The sequence below is a fragment of the Argiope bruennichi genome, chromosome 4 (assembly GCF_947563725.1).
Source record: "Argiope bruennichi chromosome 4, qqArgBrue1.1, whole genome shotgun sequence".
NCBI lineage: Eukaryota > Metazoa > Arthropoda > Arachnida > Araneae > Araneidae > Argiope > Argiope bruennichi.
The window spans coordinates 71,749,898-71,772,472 of NC_079154.1; the positions used below are offsets into that span (position 1 = coordinate 71,749,898).

The 22,575-nt window shown below is 25.9% G+C and overlaps 1 protein-coding gene across 1 annotated transcript; it reads right to left on the minus strand.

Moving 5' to 3' along the window:
* Window positions 1-9,980: 9,980 nt before the first annotated feature.
* On the minus strand, window positions 9,981-22,505 carry LOC129966985 (cation-dependent mannose-6-phosphate receptor-like). The gene is made up of 6 exons (XM_056081609.1): window positions 22,198-22,505; window positions 20,163-20,326; window positions 17,458-17,567; window positions 16,435-16,583; window positions 15,243-15,369; window positions 9,981-12,882 (listed from the first exon to the last, which is right to left on the minus strand). The coding sequence occupies exons 1-6, from the start codon at window positions 22,419-22,421 to the stop codon at window positions 12,766-12,768; spliced, it is 891 nt and encodes a 296-aa protein (XP_055937584.1). The 5' UTR covers window positions 22,422-22,505; the 3' UTR covers window positions 9,981-12,765.
* Between the last annotated feature and the right edge of the window lie 70 nt (window positions 22,506-22,575).

Sequence of the window (22,575 nt, forward strand, 5' to 3'; positions counted from 1 at the left end):
GAGTTTAGAACCAGTCGAAGGTTTATTTTGAAATTTTTAGTAAATTTATGACGTTATTATTCAAACGATAGGCTGTAAATTAAAAACTGTTCACTCAATCTAAAGTCTTTTAACTCATTTTCTAGAAAATAGTATAAAAACAAAGTCCACCAAATTTCATAGTAATATGATAATTATATTTTGAGTTATTTGATTTGAAGTCATCAAAAAATAAGTAAAAATGAATTTTGAGAAAAATGTTTTTAAAGTATACAGTAACATGTTTTAATAATAAATTATGTGTATATATACTTAAAATTCACAATATTTATAGGTTATGTCTTCTTTCTCCTCATTCATTTCCTTTTTTAATCATTTTATTTTTTTTCTGGCAATTTTCGCATTTGGCAGTGAATGACACCTAGATTCATTTAATCTGTCTTTGTCGAGCTCAGCAAATGCTCTAACTGCATTTGCATTCGGATACACTCCAATAACCTTTAGGATATTTAGTCATCCTATAAAACCTTCGTTAAAATGCATTACAGACATCAATGCTTCTAATCTCAGGGTTCGGAGCTCAACAAAGACATCTTTAGGTACTAATTTCCACAAAACACCGTTGAAACTCTTATTGGCATTTTGCATTTTTACGTGGAAAAAATGTTCCGTATTTAAAACTAAATTTGTCTTTATACAAATTTAACATGTTTTTGGCCCTTTAAATCGGTGCTTCCGGTCATTTAAATGTCCACTTCCGGTTTACCTATCATTACGAAAATATTAATATCTTAACTTCTAATTAAAGTAAAGACAAAAGTAAATCTGTTTTGGTTAGCTCAAAGACTGGTCTATCCAATATAAGAATTTTTTTAAATGCCATTTTTAGCAAAAATCGATCTTTTCAACGTGTTCGGATACCTTAAAAAATAAAGATCCAAACTGACTAAGAATAAAGGATCCAGACATCGACATTGCTAACATCACAACGACTTTCGATAAATGAAAAATCTTTTGTCTGACCTTTTTATACCAGATTCTCAACACAGTCCAGACAGTATTTTTAAGTGTGGGTCTTCTGAATCATAAGGGGGAGGGGGTCGTTGTATTAGTTCGTAGCGATTGCGACTGGTTTGAAAAAAGACCTGCTCGACTATGTTTTTCACATAGTTCACAATATCTTTAAATTAAAGCTCATTCATTTCTTAACTCTTTCAGTTGAAATTATGGGGCATTTAAACAAAAAATTCTTTATTTGGTATACTGAGTGTTACTGCGTAGAGTATCTTATAAACAAAATTTCATATCTGCGGATAAAAAAATTTAAAAAGTTACAACGTATCTGGTATACTGGATATTCTGACACAACAGATGTAAAAGATATATATTACGAGATGATAAAAAAAACTGCCATTTTATCAAGAGTACAGACAGAGTACACCTGCCCCAAACACATCACCGATTTGGTCAATTTTTTTGTTTTCATAGAAAATTTCTGACCTCTAAATATGTCCTCATGGTTTCCTGATTCCTCCCACCTACTTTTATTTTTGAGGAATATCACAAAATAAAATTCCACCCTGGTCTGACTGAGCCTCCAACCTTAACAATTAGTTAGATTTCACTAACAAATTAATTTTATCAATTCTCAAACATAGCTAGCCAATCAGAAATTCTATAAATTTATAATACAAGTATAGTTCAAAATAGTACTTCCTTTTTTACTTTTTTTTTGTAGTAAAATGTAGTTCATCAAAGTTGATTTGACTTAATTAAATTATTACTATTAATGTGATGGAAGAACAACTGGTCGCCGAAGTTGGCTAGTATTGTTAAAAATTCAGGCTGAATAAAATAAACTCTTAAATACTGTGCGTGTTATGCTACACAAGAACTAATAATGAACCTTTTAAAATAAAACTGCGTATTTGCACATCCGTTATCATGCAAATTTGTGTAAATTTAAGTAGTGTGGAAAACGGTTAATGTCTTTTATTGCAACAGAAAGCTTTAGTCGTCTCAACTTAACAGCAGATTAATTGGTGTGTTTAAGCGGCGTTAACCTTGAGGCAATCTATCATTTTTGCCATTCGTGAAAAAATTTAACAACGAACTTGAGCAAGTTTTGTCATAATGCATTCCAACTCTTTCCGCCTCGCGTGATTTTGCTATAATTAACTCTAATTCTTCAAAATAAAATGTCAGTTTTCGGCAAAGGTCTTTCAAGTGATTTTTTAAACCACATCATCTGTTCAAAATTTATAAAGATACATTATCAACATCATCGTTTGAAACTCAATTTGCTTCATCCTTTATACTGTACAAAGAATACAAATAGAATGTATTCCACATTCATCAAAAGAATTCCGCCTCGACATTCTAACGAATCTTTACGTTTCAAACTTGTTAAATTCCAAAAAATAAATTTTTGAAATCATGTCTGTCTGTGAAGAGGATAAAACTCAAAAACATTTTGAGATAAAAGGGTAAAATTTAATATGTGATCTTTACATCCTATTAGAAGATTTCTATCAAAATTTTTATCGAAATCTATTCATGAAAATTACGTTTATGTATTTGAGAACAAATGAGCACGTTAAATACTAGAATTTATCGATTTAACATCTTGAATGTATAACCGCTTCAAATTTTGAACAAAATCTGTTAAAGAATTGATATCTGTCAGTCTGTACATTTGCGTGCATCTAAATGCGACATCGAGTTAGATAAATGAACTTTGGTTCATTATCTTGCAATGAAAGTCGTAGTTTTGTGCTAAATTTTGTTCTGAATCGGTCGGAACAAGATGCACAAAATACATATTTTCCTATCCTATACTGCGAAACACAAAACACAACACCCATGTTCTGGACTTTCAAAATGAAATTCTAAGCCTTCCTGCCATTATTAAAGTATTATTAAATAAGCAAAGTAGACAATTTTCTATGAGTTACCTATTTTAAAAGTTATTTAGTTGCAAAAAGCATGAAATCAAAATAATTCAAACACAAATCCAAGAATTGTTTAAATTTATTTTGAAACATTATTCTAGTTATATTTCTAATTAATTACAATTTGCAAGTTAATAATTCCTAAAAAATAATTATAAAATGCTTTATAACTTTAAAAGAATGCAGATTCTATTATTAAATATCATGTGAATTGTATGAAGAAAAGTTTCGCCATTTTTTTTAACCATTTTATTTAAATCTGCTTTCACATTTCAATTGCGCTTATTTTATTACGTGATATTCTACAAATAATTGTTTAGAAAGTGATCCTCGAGCCTTTCTTTTATTCTTAAAAGTAAGCCTTTCTTTTTTTTATAAAGAGGCTTACTTTTTTTTATAAAAGGCTTAAAACTATTTATAAAGAGGTTAAATTAAATCTGACAAAAAATACGGTTTTCAAAGTTTGGGAAGGGGAGAAAGGAGCCTCGAGATTTGCATAGGCGAAAGGCCTTTAGAAGAATGAAACTCGCACTGCATAGTGTCAAGTTCTGGCTCGAAGTTCACAATTTTTGTAGGAGGGCAGGGATAACACATTATTAGCTAGTGTGCTAGAAAGTTTTGAGAAGACTACTTATGTTGGTTCTTTTCTTGCTGAAAAAAAGAAAATTATTTATAAAATTTTTCGTGAATACTCGTGAATATATACTTTTCGTGAATATATACTTTCGTGAATACGTATTTACGTGAATACTAAGCGAAATAATACCAAAAGCAAGCAACCTTACAGGCAAATTCACATACCTTTTGAAACCAGTAACCTTTTATCCACTGAATTCAACCTGAAAAACAAATAACAATAATGCATGCTTGAGTCATTTTAACAGTGCAAAGCCAAAGAAAGTTACTGCAGTTTCTATCGATTTGTTAAAATGACAGCAGAGTTTTAAATAAACTTTGAATGCTTCTATAGCAAAAATAATAAATAAACAAAAATTAAATTAAAACAACATGTTTTTTTCTGATTATATAATAAAATATATAATTCACCATCTTCACTTTCGTCTCTCGATATTTTCGTAGGATCTGGCTAGTTTGATTGTTAAACAATTTTTTCACAAAAACTTTACAATTTAAAAAAATGATAATAATTTTTAATTATAATCACTTATTTCACGTAATCACTTATTTGCACACATATAAATATATATTTAATATTGTTTCTAAAGGGCAAAAAAAAAAAAAGTTAAGGTATTCGACTAGGATGGAAGCATGAATTAGAGAAAAAATTTGCATTTTTGTTTCTTTGTAATTTCAAAAAATAGGTACGTTTCTGTTTCTAGTGATACCTTTATTTTGTCTATATCTCGATTAGAAATGAAGTTATTACAAACTATTGACATGTAAGAGATGCTTATTTAAAGCATTTAAAAACTTTAAATGCATTTTCTATAGAACGTGTTTTCATAATTCCATTTACGAGTATCATCATATCACAAAAAATAATTTAGATATCTTAAAGAAATTTATAATTAGAGCTCGTTATGCATCCAGAATGTAATGAACTATTGGATTTGATGTTGAATGCTCTAGAAATGCATTTATGATTATTTAATGTAAATATTGTTGAAAAATCCAAAATTTCATATATTATGCACAAAAATTTTATTTTTGAATATATTTTTAGATGATAATTAGTTACACTCTAAGATATGTTACACATGTAATGTTTAGTTTAGTTATATTAACTTCCCGTTGTAAAGAAACACTAGGGCTATTTTGGGACGAACCTCGTAATTTTGAACCGCGGTCAGATGACGAGGACGACACCTGAGCTGGTACCCACCTCTCCACACCAGCGGCAGGACGTTTGGCATGACGGATTTAACGTGCAACAGACCCCCTTGCACGACTGTTCTTCAGTGGAATCGGGTCTTGAACCTGAAAGATTACGGCTCACAAGCCGAGACCTTACCACCAGGCCACCGCGGCCCCACACGTGTAATGTTACAAAGAAAAATGAAAAACAGCAAACTTTTTTTTCTCCAGAACATTCCAAGTTTTTGTAAATAAATGCTAAAATTCGCTTCAAAATATGCTTTTTCTTCAAAAGTTACATATATATATTTAAATAATTTCACTTTTATTCATCATTTCATTCTTATATTAATTAAAAACATCATATAAACATTTTTTTTTTTTTTTGAAAAATTCCTCCGGACCTAGTCGGATGCCTTAAGTGCCATCTTTCTCTAATTTAGATTTTATTCATAACTTGATACAGATTTATATTTTTGGAACAAGGACTGATGCCAAATTTTCTCGATCTAGCTAGATATATATTTAAACTATCGTGGTTTTATATACAATAAATAAGTGGTGATACACCGAAATCTTGAATTTCAATTTTTTTTATTGCTTTTTGTACATTTCATATACAAAAAAGATAAAAAAATAATAATAATGAGCCCAAAATAGTTTTACTTTCAGCAACAACTTTAAATTACTTTTTTGCACTTACTCAATAATTAACATGGTTGGCTAGCAAATAGCAGTTGCCGATTCTAAGTTACTAAGATTTTGGAAGAATTCATTTGTTTCTCAATATTGGATATTACCCTAGCATTCAAACACTTTCATTAGAATTTTACATGAAGATAAATTTGAATTAAAACCTGGACATTGTTTTTTAACAAGCTAATGTTTCAAATAACTAAAAAATTTTAGATGCTACAAGGGGTGGAGATATTGCAGTTGTTCATCACTATTCTAAACAGTTTTCAGAGAGGAAATGACTTCTTGGAATCGGTCCACATTGCATTGCAAGCAGAAAATGAATGAAAACTCAGACTGATTACAAAATTGCAGCTTGTTCTAAAGCAAACGTTTAGCATAACAATTCTTTAACTACCAGTTATATCAAACAGCTCTTTAAAAACGCTTAAAAGACAAACAATATAGTTTCGAAGCGGTGCTTTATATTGCTTCATCTGAAAAAAAAATTAGGTTTTCAAGAATGTTTTTTTTTTTCATTAAAAACTAAATTTTAGATTTTTTTTAGGATACTATTTTTTTAATTTTATATAATTTTCTAAATAAGGAGTGCAGAAATAAATATGAATAATTTAGGGAAGGGGTATTGTTTTGTTTATCAGTCAAAGAAAAAGATAACAATATAATGTGCACAGTAAGTTGCAATATCTAAAAAAAGGTCATAGAATTTGTAAACTTATACGCATAAAATAACACAGAGAGAAACATTATCTTTTTCAGATTGTTTCTAAGAAAAACATTTTTTTTTTTTTTTTTAATATTTTCAATGATTTAACCCTTTGCACTCGGATGGTGACTCTCACTCACCATTCAAAACAGTTCATCATTTTGACATTTCATTTATTTATTTATTTTAATTGTTAAAAATACCTACAAATTGGTAAGAAGATGTGGAAAAGGATATTAGGGAAAATATAAATTAAAACAATTATATATATATATATATATATATCGGAGCAATTAACATGTCCTTGTCTTAAGTGAATAAATTTGCATCGAACTTCTTTTCCGAGGGCAAAGGTTTAATATACTTTTTTCGACTTGCTTCCTTTTCCTGAGATGAAAATTTAAGACATACATCGTTGCAAATAGGTAATACTCATTTAAGGGTGAATTTCTGACTAATATCACAGAACAATTGCTTAAAAAATATTATAAATTCAATAAAATGTAAAATATTGATGTTGCAAACATATTTATTAAAATCATCATTAAATAAAATTATGATTGAATAATTATTTATACTATTATGGAATATTAATTATTCATTTGTCTGATTATTCTATATTTCACTTGAGCAGCTTGTAAAATATTAACTTTTAATGTTGAATTGATTTAAAGTTAATCATTTCTTTATAATCATTAATTAATAACTGTAGTTTTAATTTTTTTTTTTTACTTTAAAAAATAAAACATAGTTTCATAAATTTACAAAATTAAAATTTGCACTAAAATTAATCATTAACATGTTGATAAAATTTTAAAAAATGCTAAAATGTGAAATTAAATTGATCAGTTATTGAAACTGACTCTTCATAATGTGCACAGTCTGAAACTGTAAGAAGTCTCACACATCTCATTCACACATCTTATGCAAAATGAATTAATTAGATACATTTATTCTCTTTTGGCAAATAATTCCACATTGCAAAGATATAGAAAATTAGAGAGAGAAAATTTCCTTAAAGAAAATTTCCTGTAAGAAATGAGTAAATAATAAATAGAAAAATAAGATATATTGATCTGATAAAAAAAACAACAAAAAAAAACATATATATATATAGAACAAGAAAAGAAGGGTCGCATTAAATCTGATGACTCTAGCATACTCAAGTTTCCTAAAATATCCGAGATGCAGAAATACCAGTTAAGAAAAATACTAGCATTACCCTCAGTAACAAATGCACATAAAAAATTACTCATAAATGGCAGCTCTACAATAAACTTTCATCGCAGGATTGATACTCAGATTCTCTAATATAATAAATTTCTTTTTGCACATAGTGTTAGAAAATAGAAAAAGTACATCAACAATTGGGTAAAACAACAACAAACACTAATTATTTCCTATTTACAGTCACAGGATCTCTAACACCAGAAATTTTCACCTGTGTTTGGGCATTAACTTTTGAACTGCTACTACGACTGAAGCGAATTCTGATTGCAGAAGAAAAAGTTCTAGGTAATGATAAAATGAAAGCATCATAGAATGCCTAGAGGCTACATTCTAGTAAACAGTTTTACATTATATGGTTGCTTTTATACAAATTTCACTAATTCACACACCATTTATCTAACATAAGATTTTATTTCTCTCTTATAATTCAAGCCAAGAAATCAATCGTATAATTGAATTTTCTCTCTTTACCAAGTTTTCAGGTATTCAGATACGTGAATGAAAGAAAGAAAAATCATATTTATCTTACAAAGACCATTCAATTAGGTTAGATTTAAAATAGCTACTCAAGTTAGTTTAACCTCTCAATTAGTTTAGGTTAAGCACTGATAATGAAGTTCTTTCAAGCACTGCAAAAGAATGATACAATTAAACAATCTTTCGCATATGTTTAAGTTTTTGACATTGTCAAATAAGATATGTAATTTGTACATAATATTGTGGATCAAAATGGCACCCAATATGTGATATGAGAAATAAATAAAATAAATTATGTTCTTAGTTATGCAATACAGTAGAATAGGTCTGCTTTCTTAATAAAATTCCATAATTATTTCAATACATTATGCTTCTAAATTCAGATAAATTAAATAAATGTTCTTTTTTTTTTTTTTTTTTTTTTTTTCAAAACACTTATATTTTACTTCTGTAATTAAATCGAGTATAATCATATTTTTTCCTTTGTCTAAGAAAATATATATTCTTAAATCCCTAGTCATTTGGCATATACCATCTAACTTGGTATTGAAATCAGTGTTGTTATTTTGATTTATTTTCAATGATTCATTATCATGGAATGCAAAGAATTTGAAAACAATTGTATGTGTGTTTTTTTATATTTTATACTTTAAAAAACTTTAAATATAAAGCTATAAGAAAAATGTTTACCAATTTGTTGATAAATTTTCCAAAAACTCTTATCTTAAATAAATTTTTCTTTATAAATAAAAAAAAAATGATTTTAAAATTTAATTTTATTACACAATTATCTAAGTTTTATTGCTTATAACCGTTTTTAAATTGTTTTCTAAAATATGTAATTTAAATTAAATTGAGCATTAATGTGCAAAATTGTTACATCTATGGTTGATAATTACAGCATTATTATTGCAACAATCCTTTCCTGCGTCAATTATATATATTTCTTTTTTTTTCTATAGTATATAATTCTTATTATAGAACATATCACAAAATATAATAGTCACTTTTTGATATAATAGATTACTTTTTACAACAGCTTGAGATCAAAATAAATTCATAACAAAATAATAAATTCATTAAATTAATAATAAATTCATAACAAAATTTAAAAATAATTTTTTCATTGTAATAGCCCTTCCTGGCTCTTCTTTCACTTATAAGATCATAAATTTGCTTTAGGAATATTCTGTTAGTTTTGATAATTAAGATATCTATGATTTTGGATTTCAGATAAATCACTGTAAATTGAATTTATATCCTTAATTTTTTTCTTCTTGTACAGTATAGGAGACTCGTCATCAGACATCAGTAACAGTAATAAAAATTTTAACTTTGAATTTCATATTTATGTTTAAAATATTAGGAGTACATTACTTGAAAACTAATGAAATTTTGATTAACTTTCCTGTCTATTATCAAATAAGCTACATTTTCTTTTAGAATTAGAGGATGAAATATGCTTATTCATAACAAAAGATAGGCATGCTAATACCTATAATAATAATAGAAACACCAAACTTTCAGTATGGATATTTTGCCTGTGTTAATTTCATTATGCTGTATTAGCTCACAAAATTAAATATATTAAAAAAATACCTACATGATAATGCTAAAATATCAGAGAAAAGAACTGTTGTTAAAAAATTTCAGCACATTTCAGCCTGCAAGTATTCAACACAAAATACTTTAATTATGTAGAATATTTCATTTAAGTTCAATGTACAAACTTAAGCATTTAGTTGCTGATATGCAAATATATTTTGTCTATATTTTTATCAAAATTATAAGGCCAGTTCACTCATTATTATCCTATAAGATATTAACACGCTATAAAATTAGTCATTTTTCTCATTAATTTGACTAGCCTCGACTGAATTTCATTTCTATCAATTATATTTTTTTGACAGAAATATCTCCATATTTTCATCATAATTTATTTTATCTCTTACATAAATAATTTTCACTGTGATTGATATCACACAAATCATATACAAGGAACATTATACATTATATATCAAGGAACTTTTAGAAGACATTCAGTTAAACTTTTTATCAATCAGAAATATTTAAACTTACTCAGTTATAAATATGTACAGCTAAGTTTTTTAAAAAAGCCATTTCTCTCATTTTTAAAAATATTTTTATTCAAAACAGTTATTATTCAAGCGACTGACATGTACTAGCAATATACAACATATCAAAAAATAGTCATATATATGCATCTTTTAAATGGTGTTTCTATAAAGATTATGCAATTTGAACAGACTGGCATATTTACATAGAGCAAGATCAATTTCAAATAGCTGCAAATATTTGAAATACATTCGAGTATTGCAGTAGACAAAACCCACTACAAAATTATAAATAAATTGTAGAATCAAATAGAGGAAAGCAAAAATAAAAAATCAGAAAACAGGCATAAGTATATATTTAATGCCAAATTACTCAAATGTGAATCTACGATAAAAAGGGGGGGGGGGGGCATTAAGAAATAAATATAAAACATCATTCCATGTTCAAACTATTTAAAACATAAGGAAAAAAGTGTGCAATAATAAATCATCTATTCACATATTATTTTTTTTTAATTTTGTTCCCACATTGGCTAAAGGAATGTATGTTGATATACCCCACATCTTGGTCAGATGTGAAAAACAAATATTAAAATGCAATGTTAAAACAAAATAAATAAAATAAAAACCAAACACTAGCAAAAAAAAAAATCTTTAAACAAGCTCATTTGTGTCTATTATCACAAAAAGCAGAATTTGAGAAAATTTCTTTTTAAATGCATTGAAAATTAATTTGCACTTCAACAAGAAGTTTCTGCAGTTAATAATAAGTTTTGGAGTACTTACACAAAGGTTATGCTAATCAAAACAATAAATTAATGTTAACTTTTCATTTTAGTCCATTTTCAATATCATTTCAAATTAAAAACCATTTCAAATTAGTTCATTTTAAACAAATTTAAAATTCAATATTATAAAAATTAATTTACCACATCATTATTCTTCAAATACATAAATGCTAATTCAAAGTTCCACAGACAAATATTAAATGCCATTTCAACAAGAATATGTAAAACATCTCAAGAGAATATTTTTCCCAGTAAAACAGCTTTTGTACTTAATTATTAATCATGTTTAAATACTGGAAATATAAAATATGTCATTAAATTTTTCTCAAAAATGAAATATTTTACATGCTTTAGAGAATGTTTACTAAAAATAAATTTTATACATATATCATAGCATATTTTCAAAAGGATTATTTAAAAAAGAATTGAAGGAATAATTCTAGAAAGAGTTCCCCCACGAAAGAAAAAAAAATGAAACATAAATGATAAAAGTATAAACTTTCATTAAGAAAGTACTCTGGATGATAAAGAATCCAAAAGATTTGCAACTCTTAAGTGTATAAAAAAATATAAAAAAACATTATTCTTTAATTTTAAAATAGAAAAAAATTTCTTAAAGTTATGCAATGAATAAAAGAATTCTTCAAAGTTTGTTGGAATACTACAGAATCTACCAACAAAAGTTTTCAAAAAATAAAATGTAATGATCATTAGCACTTAGTCAACAGTAGAATTTATTTTTCAAAGTCTCTCAAATCCCACTTTTTAAAGTCAAGCGATGACACATTGAAAGTAATATAAATCGTTCCAAAGTAAATTTTGCATAATATTGTAATAAGGAAAATAATATTTCACTTTTTTAAATAAAAAATTACACACTGACCATGCCAAAATGAGGTTTTACATTGGCATGCACACACGTTGAATGCACTTAAATAATTAAGCATCACAAAAAGAAAAAAATATATTGCACTTCATTGTACAGGCAAAATTTTAAAAAGAAAAAAAGAATTTTTAAATAATATGAAAAATTAGATTTCAAGCAAACTATATGAATTTAAAAAAAGACTTGACTTAGATCAATTCACTAGAATATCAAAAGTTTACATTTACATACTTCATCTACAAAATATTTCCAAAAGTGAAGAAGTGTGAAAAATTGTGGAAGCATCTTTACAAAAATTATTTAAAAAAAAAAAAAAAAACAATATTTTATATAGAAAAACTATGATATTAAAACTGATGCACATTTAAAGCCTCCCTATTAACGATTAGTTCTTCTAACAAAGTCCTTGTAAATTCTAACCTCCTACAAGATGACAATTTAAAAAAATTAATTTAAAGTAATGTATTATTACTAAGTATCATGCAAACACTAAGTCAGAAGTTAACTATTTACATTCTCATTTTAAAATTAAAATAAAAAAAACACATAAAGAAAGAAATATAAGTATTAAATAAATTTACATATTTGGAATTTTATAAAGTATCATTCACAACCTTCAAAATAATTTCCATACTACACTATTCTTCTAGATAAATAGAATTAATTTAACTTATAAAATAACATCACAAAAAAAATTAACTGTGTTGAAATATTTAATGACTTTAAACTTTAAATGGCATTTTACATAATTATATCACTGCACATATTTTAATGTTCTATGTACAAGAAATAACTTGGCATATCTGTTAGAATATTAATTGAAATTTACAGCAATTTTATTCATCATGAATACAAAAAATTGGAAAACTAGACATCAAGAGATACAAAACTCAATTAAAAAAAATTCAAAGATATAGAGACTAACAACAGAAGCCATTCATTAAGTGCTATAAAATAATACAAATTGCAACCATGACTAGAAGCGGTTTCTTAGAAATCAAAAATCGGTGTCTGCATATTGCTGTATGCATTCCAATTCAATATGAGGATTCTCAGTAAAGACGGTTTTTCAATATGCTTTGTATAAAAAAATATAAATAAAATATCTGTATGAGGAATTTCTTGAAACATACATGAAAGGCATATAGAATGGAATGAAATATCACATATTAAGTAACTGATCATCTCTTTCTTCATCCATTTTCAAATGATCGTCAATACCTCTGTAAGCCTGGGATTCTTGTCTAGGACCCCATCGACAAATATAATCACAGCCATCCTATAATTATATAAAAACTAAATTAATTTTTTAAATATTATGAATCAGGATTTCTAATTTTCTCTGGGTCAATGAATTTTTAGCCAGGTTAAACAATATAAGAATCAACTATAATATACAGAAATTATTCATATTGGAATGAATGTAGTCTGGATGAAATAAGAATTTGATAAGAATCTGGTTAAAATAAATCTTTTATAAAAATGATGACTAATTATCTTTTATACATTTAAATTTAAAACTTTATTTTTTATTAGAATTATACCTTACTTAATAAATATTACAATAATATCTTAATTATGTAAGATCTTGTCAACCAAAATCTGTGTAAGAGTAAAAAGGCTGTGTTCGGGAGGTGCTTTTTTATATAGTTCAAGAATATATTTAGAAAAATAAATTCAGTTCTTAAACATTTCAACAGCAATGTGAGCAATACTATGTATTTTCCATGGGGGAGGGGCATTATAAATGTGTTAAAAAATTTCGGTTTTTTGAGTTAAGGAAAATACTTGAAAAGAATCACTGGAAAAATGCAAAAGAATTAAAAGGAGCTAATAGTATTTGTGAATCTTCTCATTCATGATTTATTTTGAAGTTTATTAAAATACTAATATATGGTAGTAAGTACATAAGGACTTAATTTTTACAATTTCAAAAGACCCAAGACAAAATCAAGACAAAAGAAAAGAAGTTATCATTTAAAATTTAATTTTTATTAAACAAATTTTTGATTATCTAAGGTGATTACAATCCCAATCAGCCAGAATAAATTTTTTTTAAAAAACCATAAGATGTGCGCTATTCAGAACCTTTAGACTACAGGACATTTTTTTAATACGAACTTTTTATTCAAAAGGTTAGGAAATCTGATACTTGTGTATTATCTGCATGCTTCTGATAAATCACCAAAAATGTAATGTTTATTACAACCAGCAGTTAATTGTAAAAAAAGAATTGTCAAAGATTTCTTGTGTCTATTGATTATGTTCACCAATGGCCAGCAGTTAACATAACTATCAAAGATCCTTCCCAAGAACCTACTAACAAAGATTTTAATTATTTTTTTAAAGCAAAATAGCTTATAAAAGTTATTTACATTTATGAATCCTTCTCTTTCTCACCTTCAACTTCTATCAATATGTATATTTCATGCTCAATAATTAAAAGAATAAAGAAAATACTTCTATCAGCATCATAAGTATTACTATCTTTTTGGTCATAGTGAGCTTCCAATTATTAGTGAAGAAAATTATAAAAAGCTTTTCTTGAGTTTAATCCCACAGAAATGCCACTAATGGTTTTGTTTAATGAAGAGAAGCCAGAAAGGCAAAACTGTATAAAATAATAAAATGAATCAAATTATTTTTTTAATTACATTGTTTACTTTGTGAGTGTAATTATTGCAAAATATGCATATGTACATGTTTTTAACATTAATATTTACAATTATTAGAAATTGTATAAAATTGTTTTGAAAATTAAATTAAATTATTACTCTAAAGTAGTTTTCAAAAATTTTCAAACATGGATTTTATGCTGATTGAATTTAATAAGTTAACCAGTTAAAAATTGATCTAATTTTTTTTTACTAGTGATTTCTTATTCTAGCTAACATACTAAGAGCAAGCAAGTAAGTGAATTAACACAAGATCCATTTTCTGGATAAGCTGCCCCGAAACTAGACAAAGGCTTAAAATTATGTCTTAAAATTAAACAAATGTAAAATAACTTTATAACCAGATATTAAAAAAGCACAATTACAAATTAAAAGCAATGATAAGAAGAAATTCATATGTCAAATTTCCTTAATAAAATTTGTCACCTTTAAATAAAGTAAAATATTAAAATACAATTTATATCTAATTAAAAGTGGGAGACAACAAACAATTGAGTTAAGAAATAAAATATTAAGAAGTCCAGTGATAGATATTCAAATAAAATATATCATATTCAATTAATATGCTAAGAAAGCAATCATAATATTTTGGCTTCTATATATGTATATAATGTTATGATATGGGAACTCTTACAACTTATTTATATGAGCTTTACAAAGAAATTATCAGAATTTGCATTAAGATAATAAAGTTTTTAAAAGATAATCTATAGTAAAGCACGACATCATTAAAGATGATCATAAACTTACAGAAGTTCAATATTTTATTTAAAAGAAATAATTTAGACAAATGCTTAGTGCTATCTTCGATTTCTCTTAAATAAATGCAGTTTTCAAAATGATACTGGTTAATATTATATTAATTCAACTTAAACAAAAAAAAAAGAATTTATAGATAATAAGTATAAAAAAATATTTTTATGCAAAAAATACCATTCTTTAATATTTGAAAATTTTTACTTACTGCTTGTAAATTCCCAAAATCTCTCCAAAAAGAATAATTAGGAATCTGTTCCAAGCCTTTGGCTCCAATAACAATACGTTTATATAAAAATCCACAAATCAAATAAACAGAAACAACAGTAAAAAACCTATAAAAAATAGATAATATTCAAATGCTACATCAAACTATATTTTGATGCACAGAACAAGTTATATATTAAAAATTATTAGCTATCAACAAATAAATCATACAATAAATCTGTGGTTCATAGTGAAACTTCAATTTAAAAAACAAATTACTGCTGGAAAACATCACAACTTTTTTTTAACCAACTGCCCCCACCAAAAAAAATCAGTGATGAATTAAAGTTATTTGATTTCATCTAACAATAAAAAGAGTTATAAAAAATTATTTACAATTATTATAGAGTTATTATAAAGTCCCTTGGAATACATTTCAATGTAAGACTTGTTGCATTATATTAGAAAGTAAAAAATAATTAAACAAAAAATTAGTTATGATAAACTTTACAATTATACAATTAGTAATGAAATATGATTTTCAGTTTGTAAAAATCATTGAAAAATAGTATAACAATTGGAGTGGTAACAGAAAGATTTTTGAATTATTTACATATTCATAAAAATGGAGAAAAAAAATTATGCAAAATATCTTTTAGGAAATGCTAAAAACGTGAAACATTACAAAATTATTTCTTAATAAATTCAAAAGTTAATACAATTTTTTTAAATTGATTCAACTAAAATTTTACCTCTATGAACATATTTTAGTTCCAAATCATGAAATTAAAGAACATAAAACTTCAGAGTAGCAGTACTAACAAATACTAGATACTAACACAATACTAACTAAATTTTAAAACCAAATTTTCAGAAACTAAAAACATAAAAACAAGAGCAAATATATTTTATTTTGTACCTTATTTTATCAGCATAACAATTAATGATCCAAAGAATTAGTTTTTTTCCTTTAAACACAATTATACAATGAATGAAAGTGAATTAATAGTATATTGTATTAATCATATATGAGCATAATCTTTTGCATTTTCAGCAACAATATCTAGAAGCACATTTAATGTTGCAAACTACGCATATTTTACAAATTGTATTAAGTATCAAAATTTATACTCAGTCTAACACATCAGAAGAAGGGGGGGGGGAGAGAAACAGCAATAAAATTGATCACTTACAAAATGCAGAACACACTGCCAGAACTTAGTTTATTGGGCACAACTTCTGATTTCTTGGGAATACAGCTAACATTACTATTTAGTTCAAAAAGATAGTAGCAATTTGAATGATGAGTAGACTTTCTTTCTTCTAATATTTCTAATTTTCCCTATAAAATATTACATCAAAAATTTTATTAATATTTCCAGTTACTAACAAAATAATTTCCTTTACAAAACAAACTATGCAAAGTTGTCATAAAGTGTATGGTTTAGAAACACGACAAGATATTTCCTATTCTTCATTACGCAAAACATTTCATAAGCTTTAAACAAGTTAATTTAATACAAAATGTAATTTAACATTTATCATTACATTATTTTTCAAATGATTTATTTGATATTCTATGGTGTATTTATGCACAACATTAATGTAAGTGAATAAGCATACATAAATATTACATTTAAATATATAAACTTAATGATCTGATAGCACAAAACATCTATTATCTCAAAAATGTTAAATAATTGAATAAAATTCTTTCATGTCACTTTCATAGCATAAAAATAAATAAATGATATGGTTCTTAAAGTATTAGTTTGATAGTAAATACACTTTTTTAAAAAGAATTTCTAGATAAAGGGAAAGATTTTTAATTTTTCATAATTCTTAATACAGAAGGGACTGATACAGTTCCAATCATGTTTCTAATTTTTAAATATAGAGCTTATAAACTATCTAATTTTTAAATATTTATTATGCTTATAAACTTTAAATGGCATAGTTAATTAATAATCATATCTATAAGTTTAATATTAATAATACAATAATAGTAACTAATTACTCTTAATTGTTCAACTTCATATTAGAATCAATAGAAGTTAAAACAAATATACTAACACATATGATTATAATTCTTTGACAAATATTTAAATATTTTTTTAAAGAATAAATTAGTAAAAGACATTAATTGCTCAAAGACTGAACTATTAAATTATTTTTAAAACTACATAAAAGTTACAAAAAAATGTGGTAATGCTTACTTTCACCACATCAGGATCACATATAATCATTATCTGTGTAACTCTTTCTGTACTATTACAATGGTGACCATAAGCACTACCACCATAATAAGAAAGAAGTATCCAGTCAGCTAAAAAACCATAAATGACATTAGTATGATATGCAGCCAAGAGTTGAAAATATACTGATAACTATTTCTGCTTCAAAATAGATTATCAGAAATAAGAACAAACTGAGCAAGGATTTTGTAAGAAATGAATATGTAATTCTTAATCTTTTTGGTAAAAACTTATATTTTTTTTAAAAAAATTATTCCTTATAATAATAGAAAAAGAGAAATAGCTCTCCTATCAGAATACTAATTATAACACCATAGAATGAAGTATTTGCATTCTTATATATCTTACTAGATGAAATGTTAATAATCTATATAAATAAAATTGAATTTTTTTCTGAACTCTTTTATCATATAATTCCATATCTCTAGTGGATTCCAAAGAAATTCAGCACACAAGTTTGTTATCAACTAGAAGAATCAATTTAATTATTTAAAAATCGATATGCCCCTCTAAGAGGTACTACATGATTTTAGGTTTTTCCACTTTAATTTCTGAACAAATCACCACACAAAATTAATAAACCTTTTAAACCTGAATAATTAATAAACCTTTTAAATGTGAAGGAAATAAAGTTACAATAATAATAATAATATTTTTTTATAATATGTCATATTCTACTAGAAGGATTAACTTTTGAACCAGCAGAGCAACAGTTATTCCAAGTTTAAATTCAGGAACAAAATTTTATTAAGACAGAAATGACAAAACATATATTTTAAGAGAAAATACTCAGAAATTCGGTATCATGGTCATTAGACTCAATGTTTTTCTGGATACTTTGTCTCTTTCATGTAATAAAGGTATAAATTTGATTCCAACCATTTTTAATAAATGATGTTAGTAGTACTACTTGCCAACAAACAAAATGAGAAAGTTGCATTTGAAAGACTACATAACATCCTTTAAAAATTATTTCATTGCAAAGAAAACTGCAGAAGTAAAACATTTTACTAATGGACATTTTTAATGAGCATGCCCAATGGAATACAGTAATAAAAAGTAGTTTAGATAATTTAGAAAAATTGATTTCACAATTGATTGATAAAAATTGATTTAATTTCAAATTTTGATTTCACAAAGTACAAGACAAGACTGTTGAAACTCTATCAAACTATCAATAGTGAATAATATAAGTAACAGATAAACATTTAAATAAAGGAATGCAGGAGAAATGTCCAGAATATACTGAAAGACATGGCAAGGTCTTTTTCAATATGACGATTTCCACATGTTGCTAAACCAGTGAAAGAAACTTTAGAATCATTATACTGGGATACGTTGTCCCATCTGCCATATGCACAAGATGTTGTTTCTTCAGACAACTATTTGTTTATGCCACATACAGAATGCCCTTTCTAGAGAGAGGTAAAATCTCCACACAAATATCAAAAATATATTTTCTTTGCAGAGTTCATCTGTAGCTCAAAAGATGGGTAAATGTTGTAGCTTCTAAAGGGTAATAATTTATCTTTAATTTATAAAACAAACATTTTTTTAACAAAAAAAATGATGAAGCCATATTTATACACCCAATATAATTGTTGGTCATGAGAAAACTGAATTTGATTGATGCTATATATATAGAACTAATACTCATAAAAAAATTATGTAAATACATAAAATATAGCACAAACAATTACATAGAACTGCAAGCAAAAATTAAGCAATTTTTTTAAAGTTATAAAAACAAATTATATATATATATATATATATATAAACTTTGTTGCCTGAGTGCAGCAAATATGTAAGAACAATAGTGTACACAAAAATAACTCGGCATAATAAAATAATGTAGGATAAGAAATGTTTTCTTCGATAGCCAAACCAAAAAGAAGTTAATAGAAGAGAGGTGAAGCAATAATAAATAAATGTTGCAAAGTATTTAGATTACGAAAATTAGTTTAGTAGTTTTGTATTACTAAAAACTATAAATATAGCACAGATGAATTAAATTTTGATTAATGGAATTCTTAACATTCAATCAAGTAATAACAACAACTCAAGTGAATCGAATTCTTAACATTCTAAAACATTTCTTTTAATATCTGAAATTTTTTCAGCAACTGTACAGGTGCAGAGCAACAAGATCTTCAATTAATTCAACAGAGATGTCACACATTTTTGTTTCATATAAATGATAAGAAGTCAAAGTAAGATAAGTCTATTAATATAGTAGACAGCTACACCTGATTTAATGCTATTTAGCATTTAGATTTAAATGGATATCAATGCTGAAATGAGAGGGAGTCTCATGATGTTGAAACTGAATTGTGTGTGCACAAAAGAACTGATGCCAGAACTGAGGAGCATATTTTTCAGATGGGAAAAAGTAGAAGCTAAATCAAAAAAAATTTATTTTCTACCATCCAGAAGATATGATATAACAGTCTTTTAAAACAATCCAAAACAGCCACATTGAAACAGTTTCGAGCCAGCATCCATACAATGCTCTCTGCTATATGAAAATGGCATTTTTACCTCAAAACATTAACACAAAACATAATTCAAAATTTTCTGAATATATTCTATCCACAAGCAAACTGATGCACCAGTATTTGGCATGTATATTTATGCATATTTAGTATGAATTAAATTTCCAAACTTACTTCCACCCATGATATTAACATTATTGTTCATTCCCAATGAATAACTTTTATTATCTTTAGTATATTGCACAGCAGCAACATGGGGTGCGTTTCCTTCAATATGGCCACAAATACTAATTTTATAAGTAAACTCTGTCGGTGCAATAGCATCCTTTACATCAAATCTGAAATAGAAATTAGATTACTTAATTAAACAAGCATTTCAAATCAAACTAGTGTATAAATTTCTTAGAAATGAATGCAATAATTTTATAAATGAATAATTTAATAATGATTAAGATATATGTATTAAAGATAACTAACAATAATCACAACCTTATTAAATTATACAGTAAATAAATTTTCAAGTTCCTATTAATTAGGTAAATTAGCTAGTCCAAAAAAGAACAATAGAAAAAAAATATTATGAAATAAATTCTTATAAAATTATTTTTAAAAATTAAATAAAAAGTGAGTTTTTCTCTAAATGTTTGAAAAATGTTCAGGTTAAGTTTAAATTTTTACAATATATTATAAAGTAATATCTTCTCCTTCAACTACAACTTAATAAATGATTTGAGGATTATTTCATTAATTCAACAAGTACAGTTTCAAATTTGGTATCTTTCAAATTATAGTTCATTTAAAGGTGACAATACTAAGCTAGTTAATTTTAAAAAATAGAAAAAATAAACAAAAAATAACCAGCAGTCACAAATTCACTAAACATTTTTGTGCATATTCCTTAATAAATAATCTAAATTCCCCCTTCCCCCAGCACACAAACTGTGGACCTTGGATAAAATTGTGAATATCACAATTGCATAGTTTTTTATTTTCAGAATCCCACACGTAATTGTCCTGTGCTTCATAATACAAAGAAGAAAACCCATTATACAATACAGACAACTTTTTTTACTAACTGAATAAAGTAAAATTTTACTCCACAACTATAATTTTGATACTTGTTTGTTTTAAATTATTTGGTGATCTTCAGATTGCATCAAGTTCTATTATATAAAATACAACCATTCTGGCAATATTTCTCATTTGTTTGACAATAGAACTCAGGGCCAAAAGTAACATAATTTTAATACTAAGATCACACATCGAACCACATTTAAGTGATTGTGTTATGTTGTTTATATATATAAGAATATACATCCTCAGAAATGGCTAAATCTTTACCAGATTTGATACAATGTATACTTTAGATGTTAAAGCAATGCACTAAATATTATTCAATGAACTCTTTATGCTTTTGTAATTATCGTGCTTAACCAGTTTTTAGACTATCAGATTTCTTGTGGATAGATTTTACTCATAGAGCTGCGAGAAAAATCTGAAATATTCCATGTCTTTCCCCTGTATGCATATGCAGTACAAAAGGAAGCATGCAAATAACATTCATGCGTCAGTTACATTAGACCAACAATAATCCCCTAGTTTTAATCAGTAGAAGAAATAAAGAGAAGTAATTAACAAGTAAACATTACTAGAAATAGTATATTAAATGAATATTTAACATAGTAATTAAAAAAACAAATTTTTTTTATTATTGCCTAGATTTATGCAATAAAAATGCACATGTTAAAGGGGGTGGGGAGAACTATTTACTAATTTTTTTTTTTTAACTGAAAGTAAAAGATATGCTTAGCAAAAATCACAAATGTTACTGACTTAGATTTGAAAAAAATTTTGAATTTATATTCATTTCAATATTATAAGAATGCATGGCAGTACACTAATGTACAAGACATTCAAAATATTATTGTTGCTGAAAAATTTTAAACTAAACACAATACAATAGAAACAACATTAAGGCATATATATATTAAGAGAAAATTAAGAATAAAAGCTGCTAATTTAAAAGATTTTGTTTAAATGAAATTTAAAATCTATAAATCTTGAAAATAAATTTAAGAACAAATATTTGGTAATATAATAGTTGTTTTTATAATGATGTATATTATACATTATATACATATCCATATTAATTTAATCAACAACCGTAGGAAATCGTTGTGTGAATTTTTTTTCCCCTCTATTCACTTACACAAGACCAGTCAGAGGCTTAATTATGTTCAGAAGTTCCGTCTCTCTTTTAGTGTTGTTGGGATTTGCAGGTTCATGAATCTCACAATCTGCTCGGCATTTCGGAACAAAATAAAACAATTGAATAAAGAGAAGTACTTCGACTACGGAATGAATCAACACAGAAAATTGTTTCATGTTTCTTATTGTTAACAAATTATTAATCAAAACATTGAAATATTTCATATAAGTACAGAATTATTTGACACGATTACATTCACCCTTAAATACTTAAATAAATAATAACAGTCACACATTCATTTTCGAAATCATCACATGATCAAAATAATAGTATGTTGCTGCCAAAAAAAAAATATATATATATATATTGATAAAATAT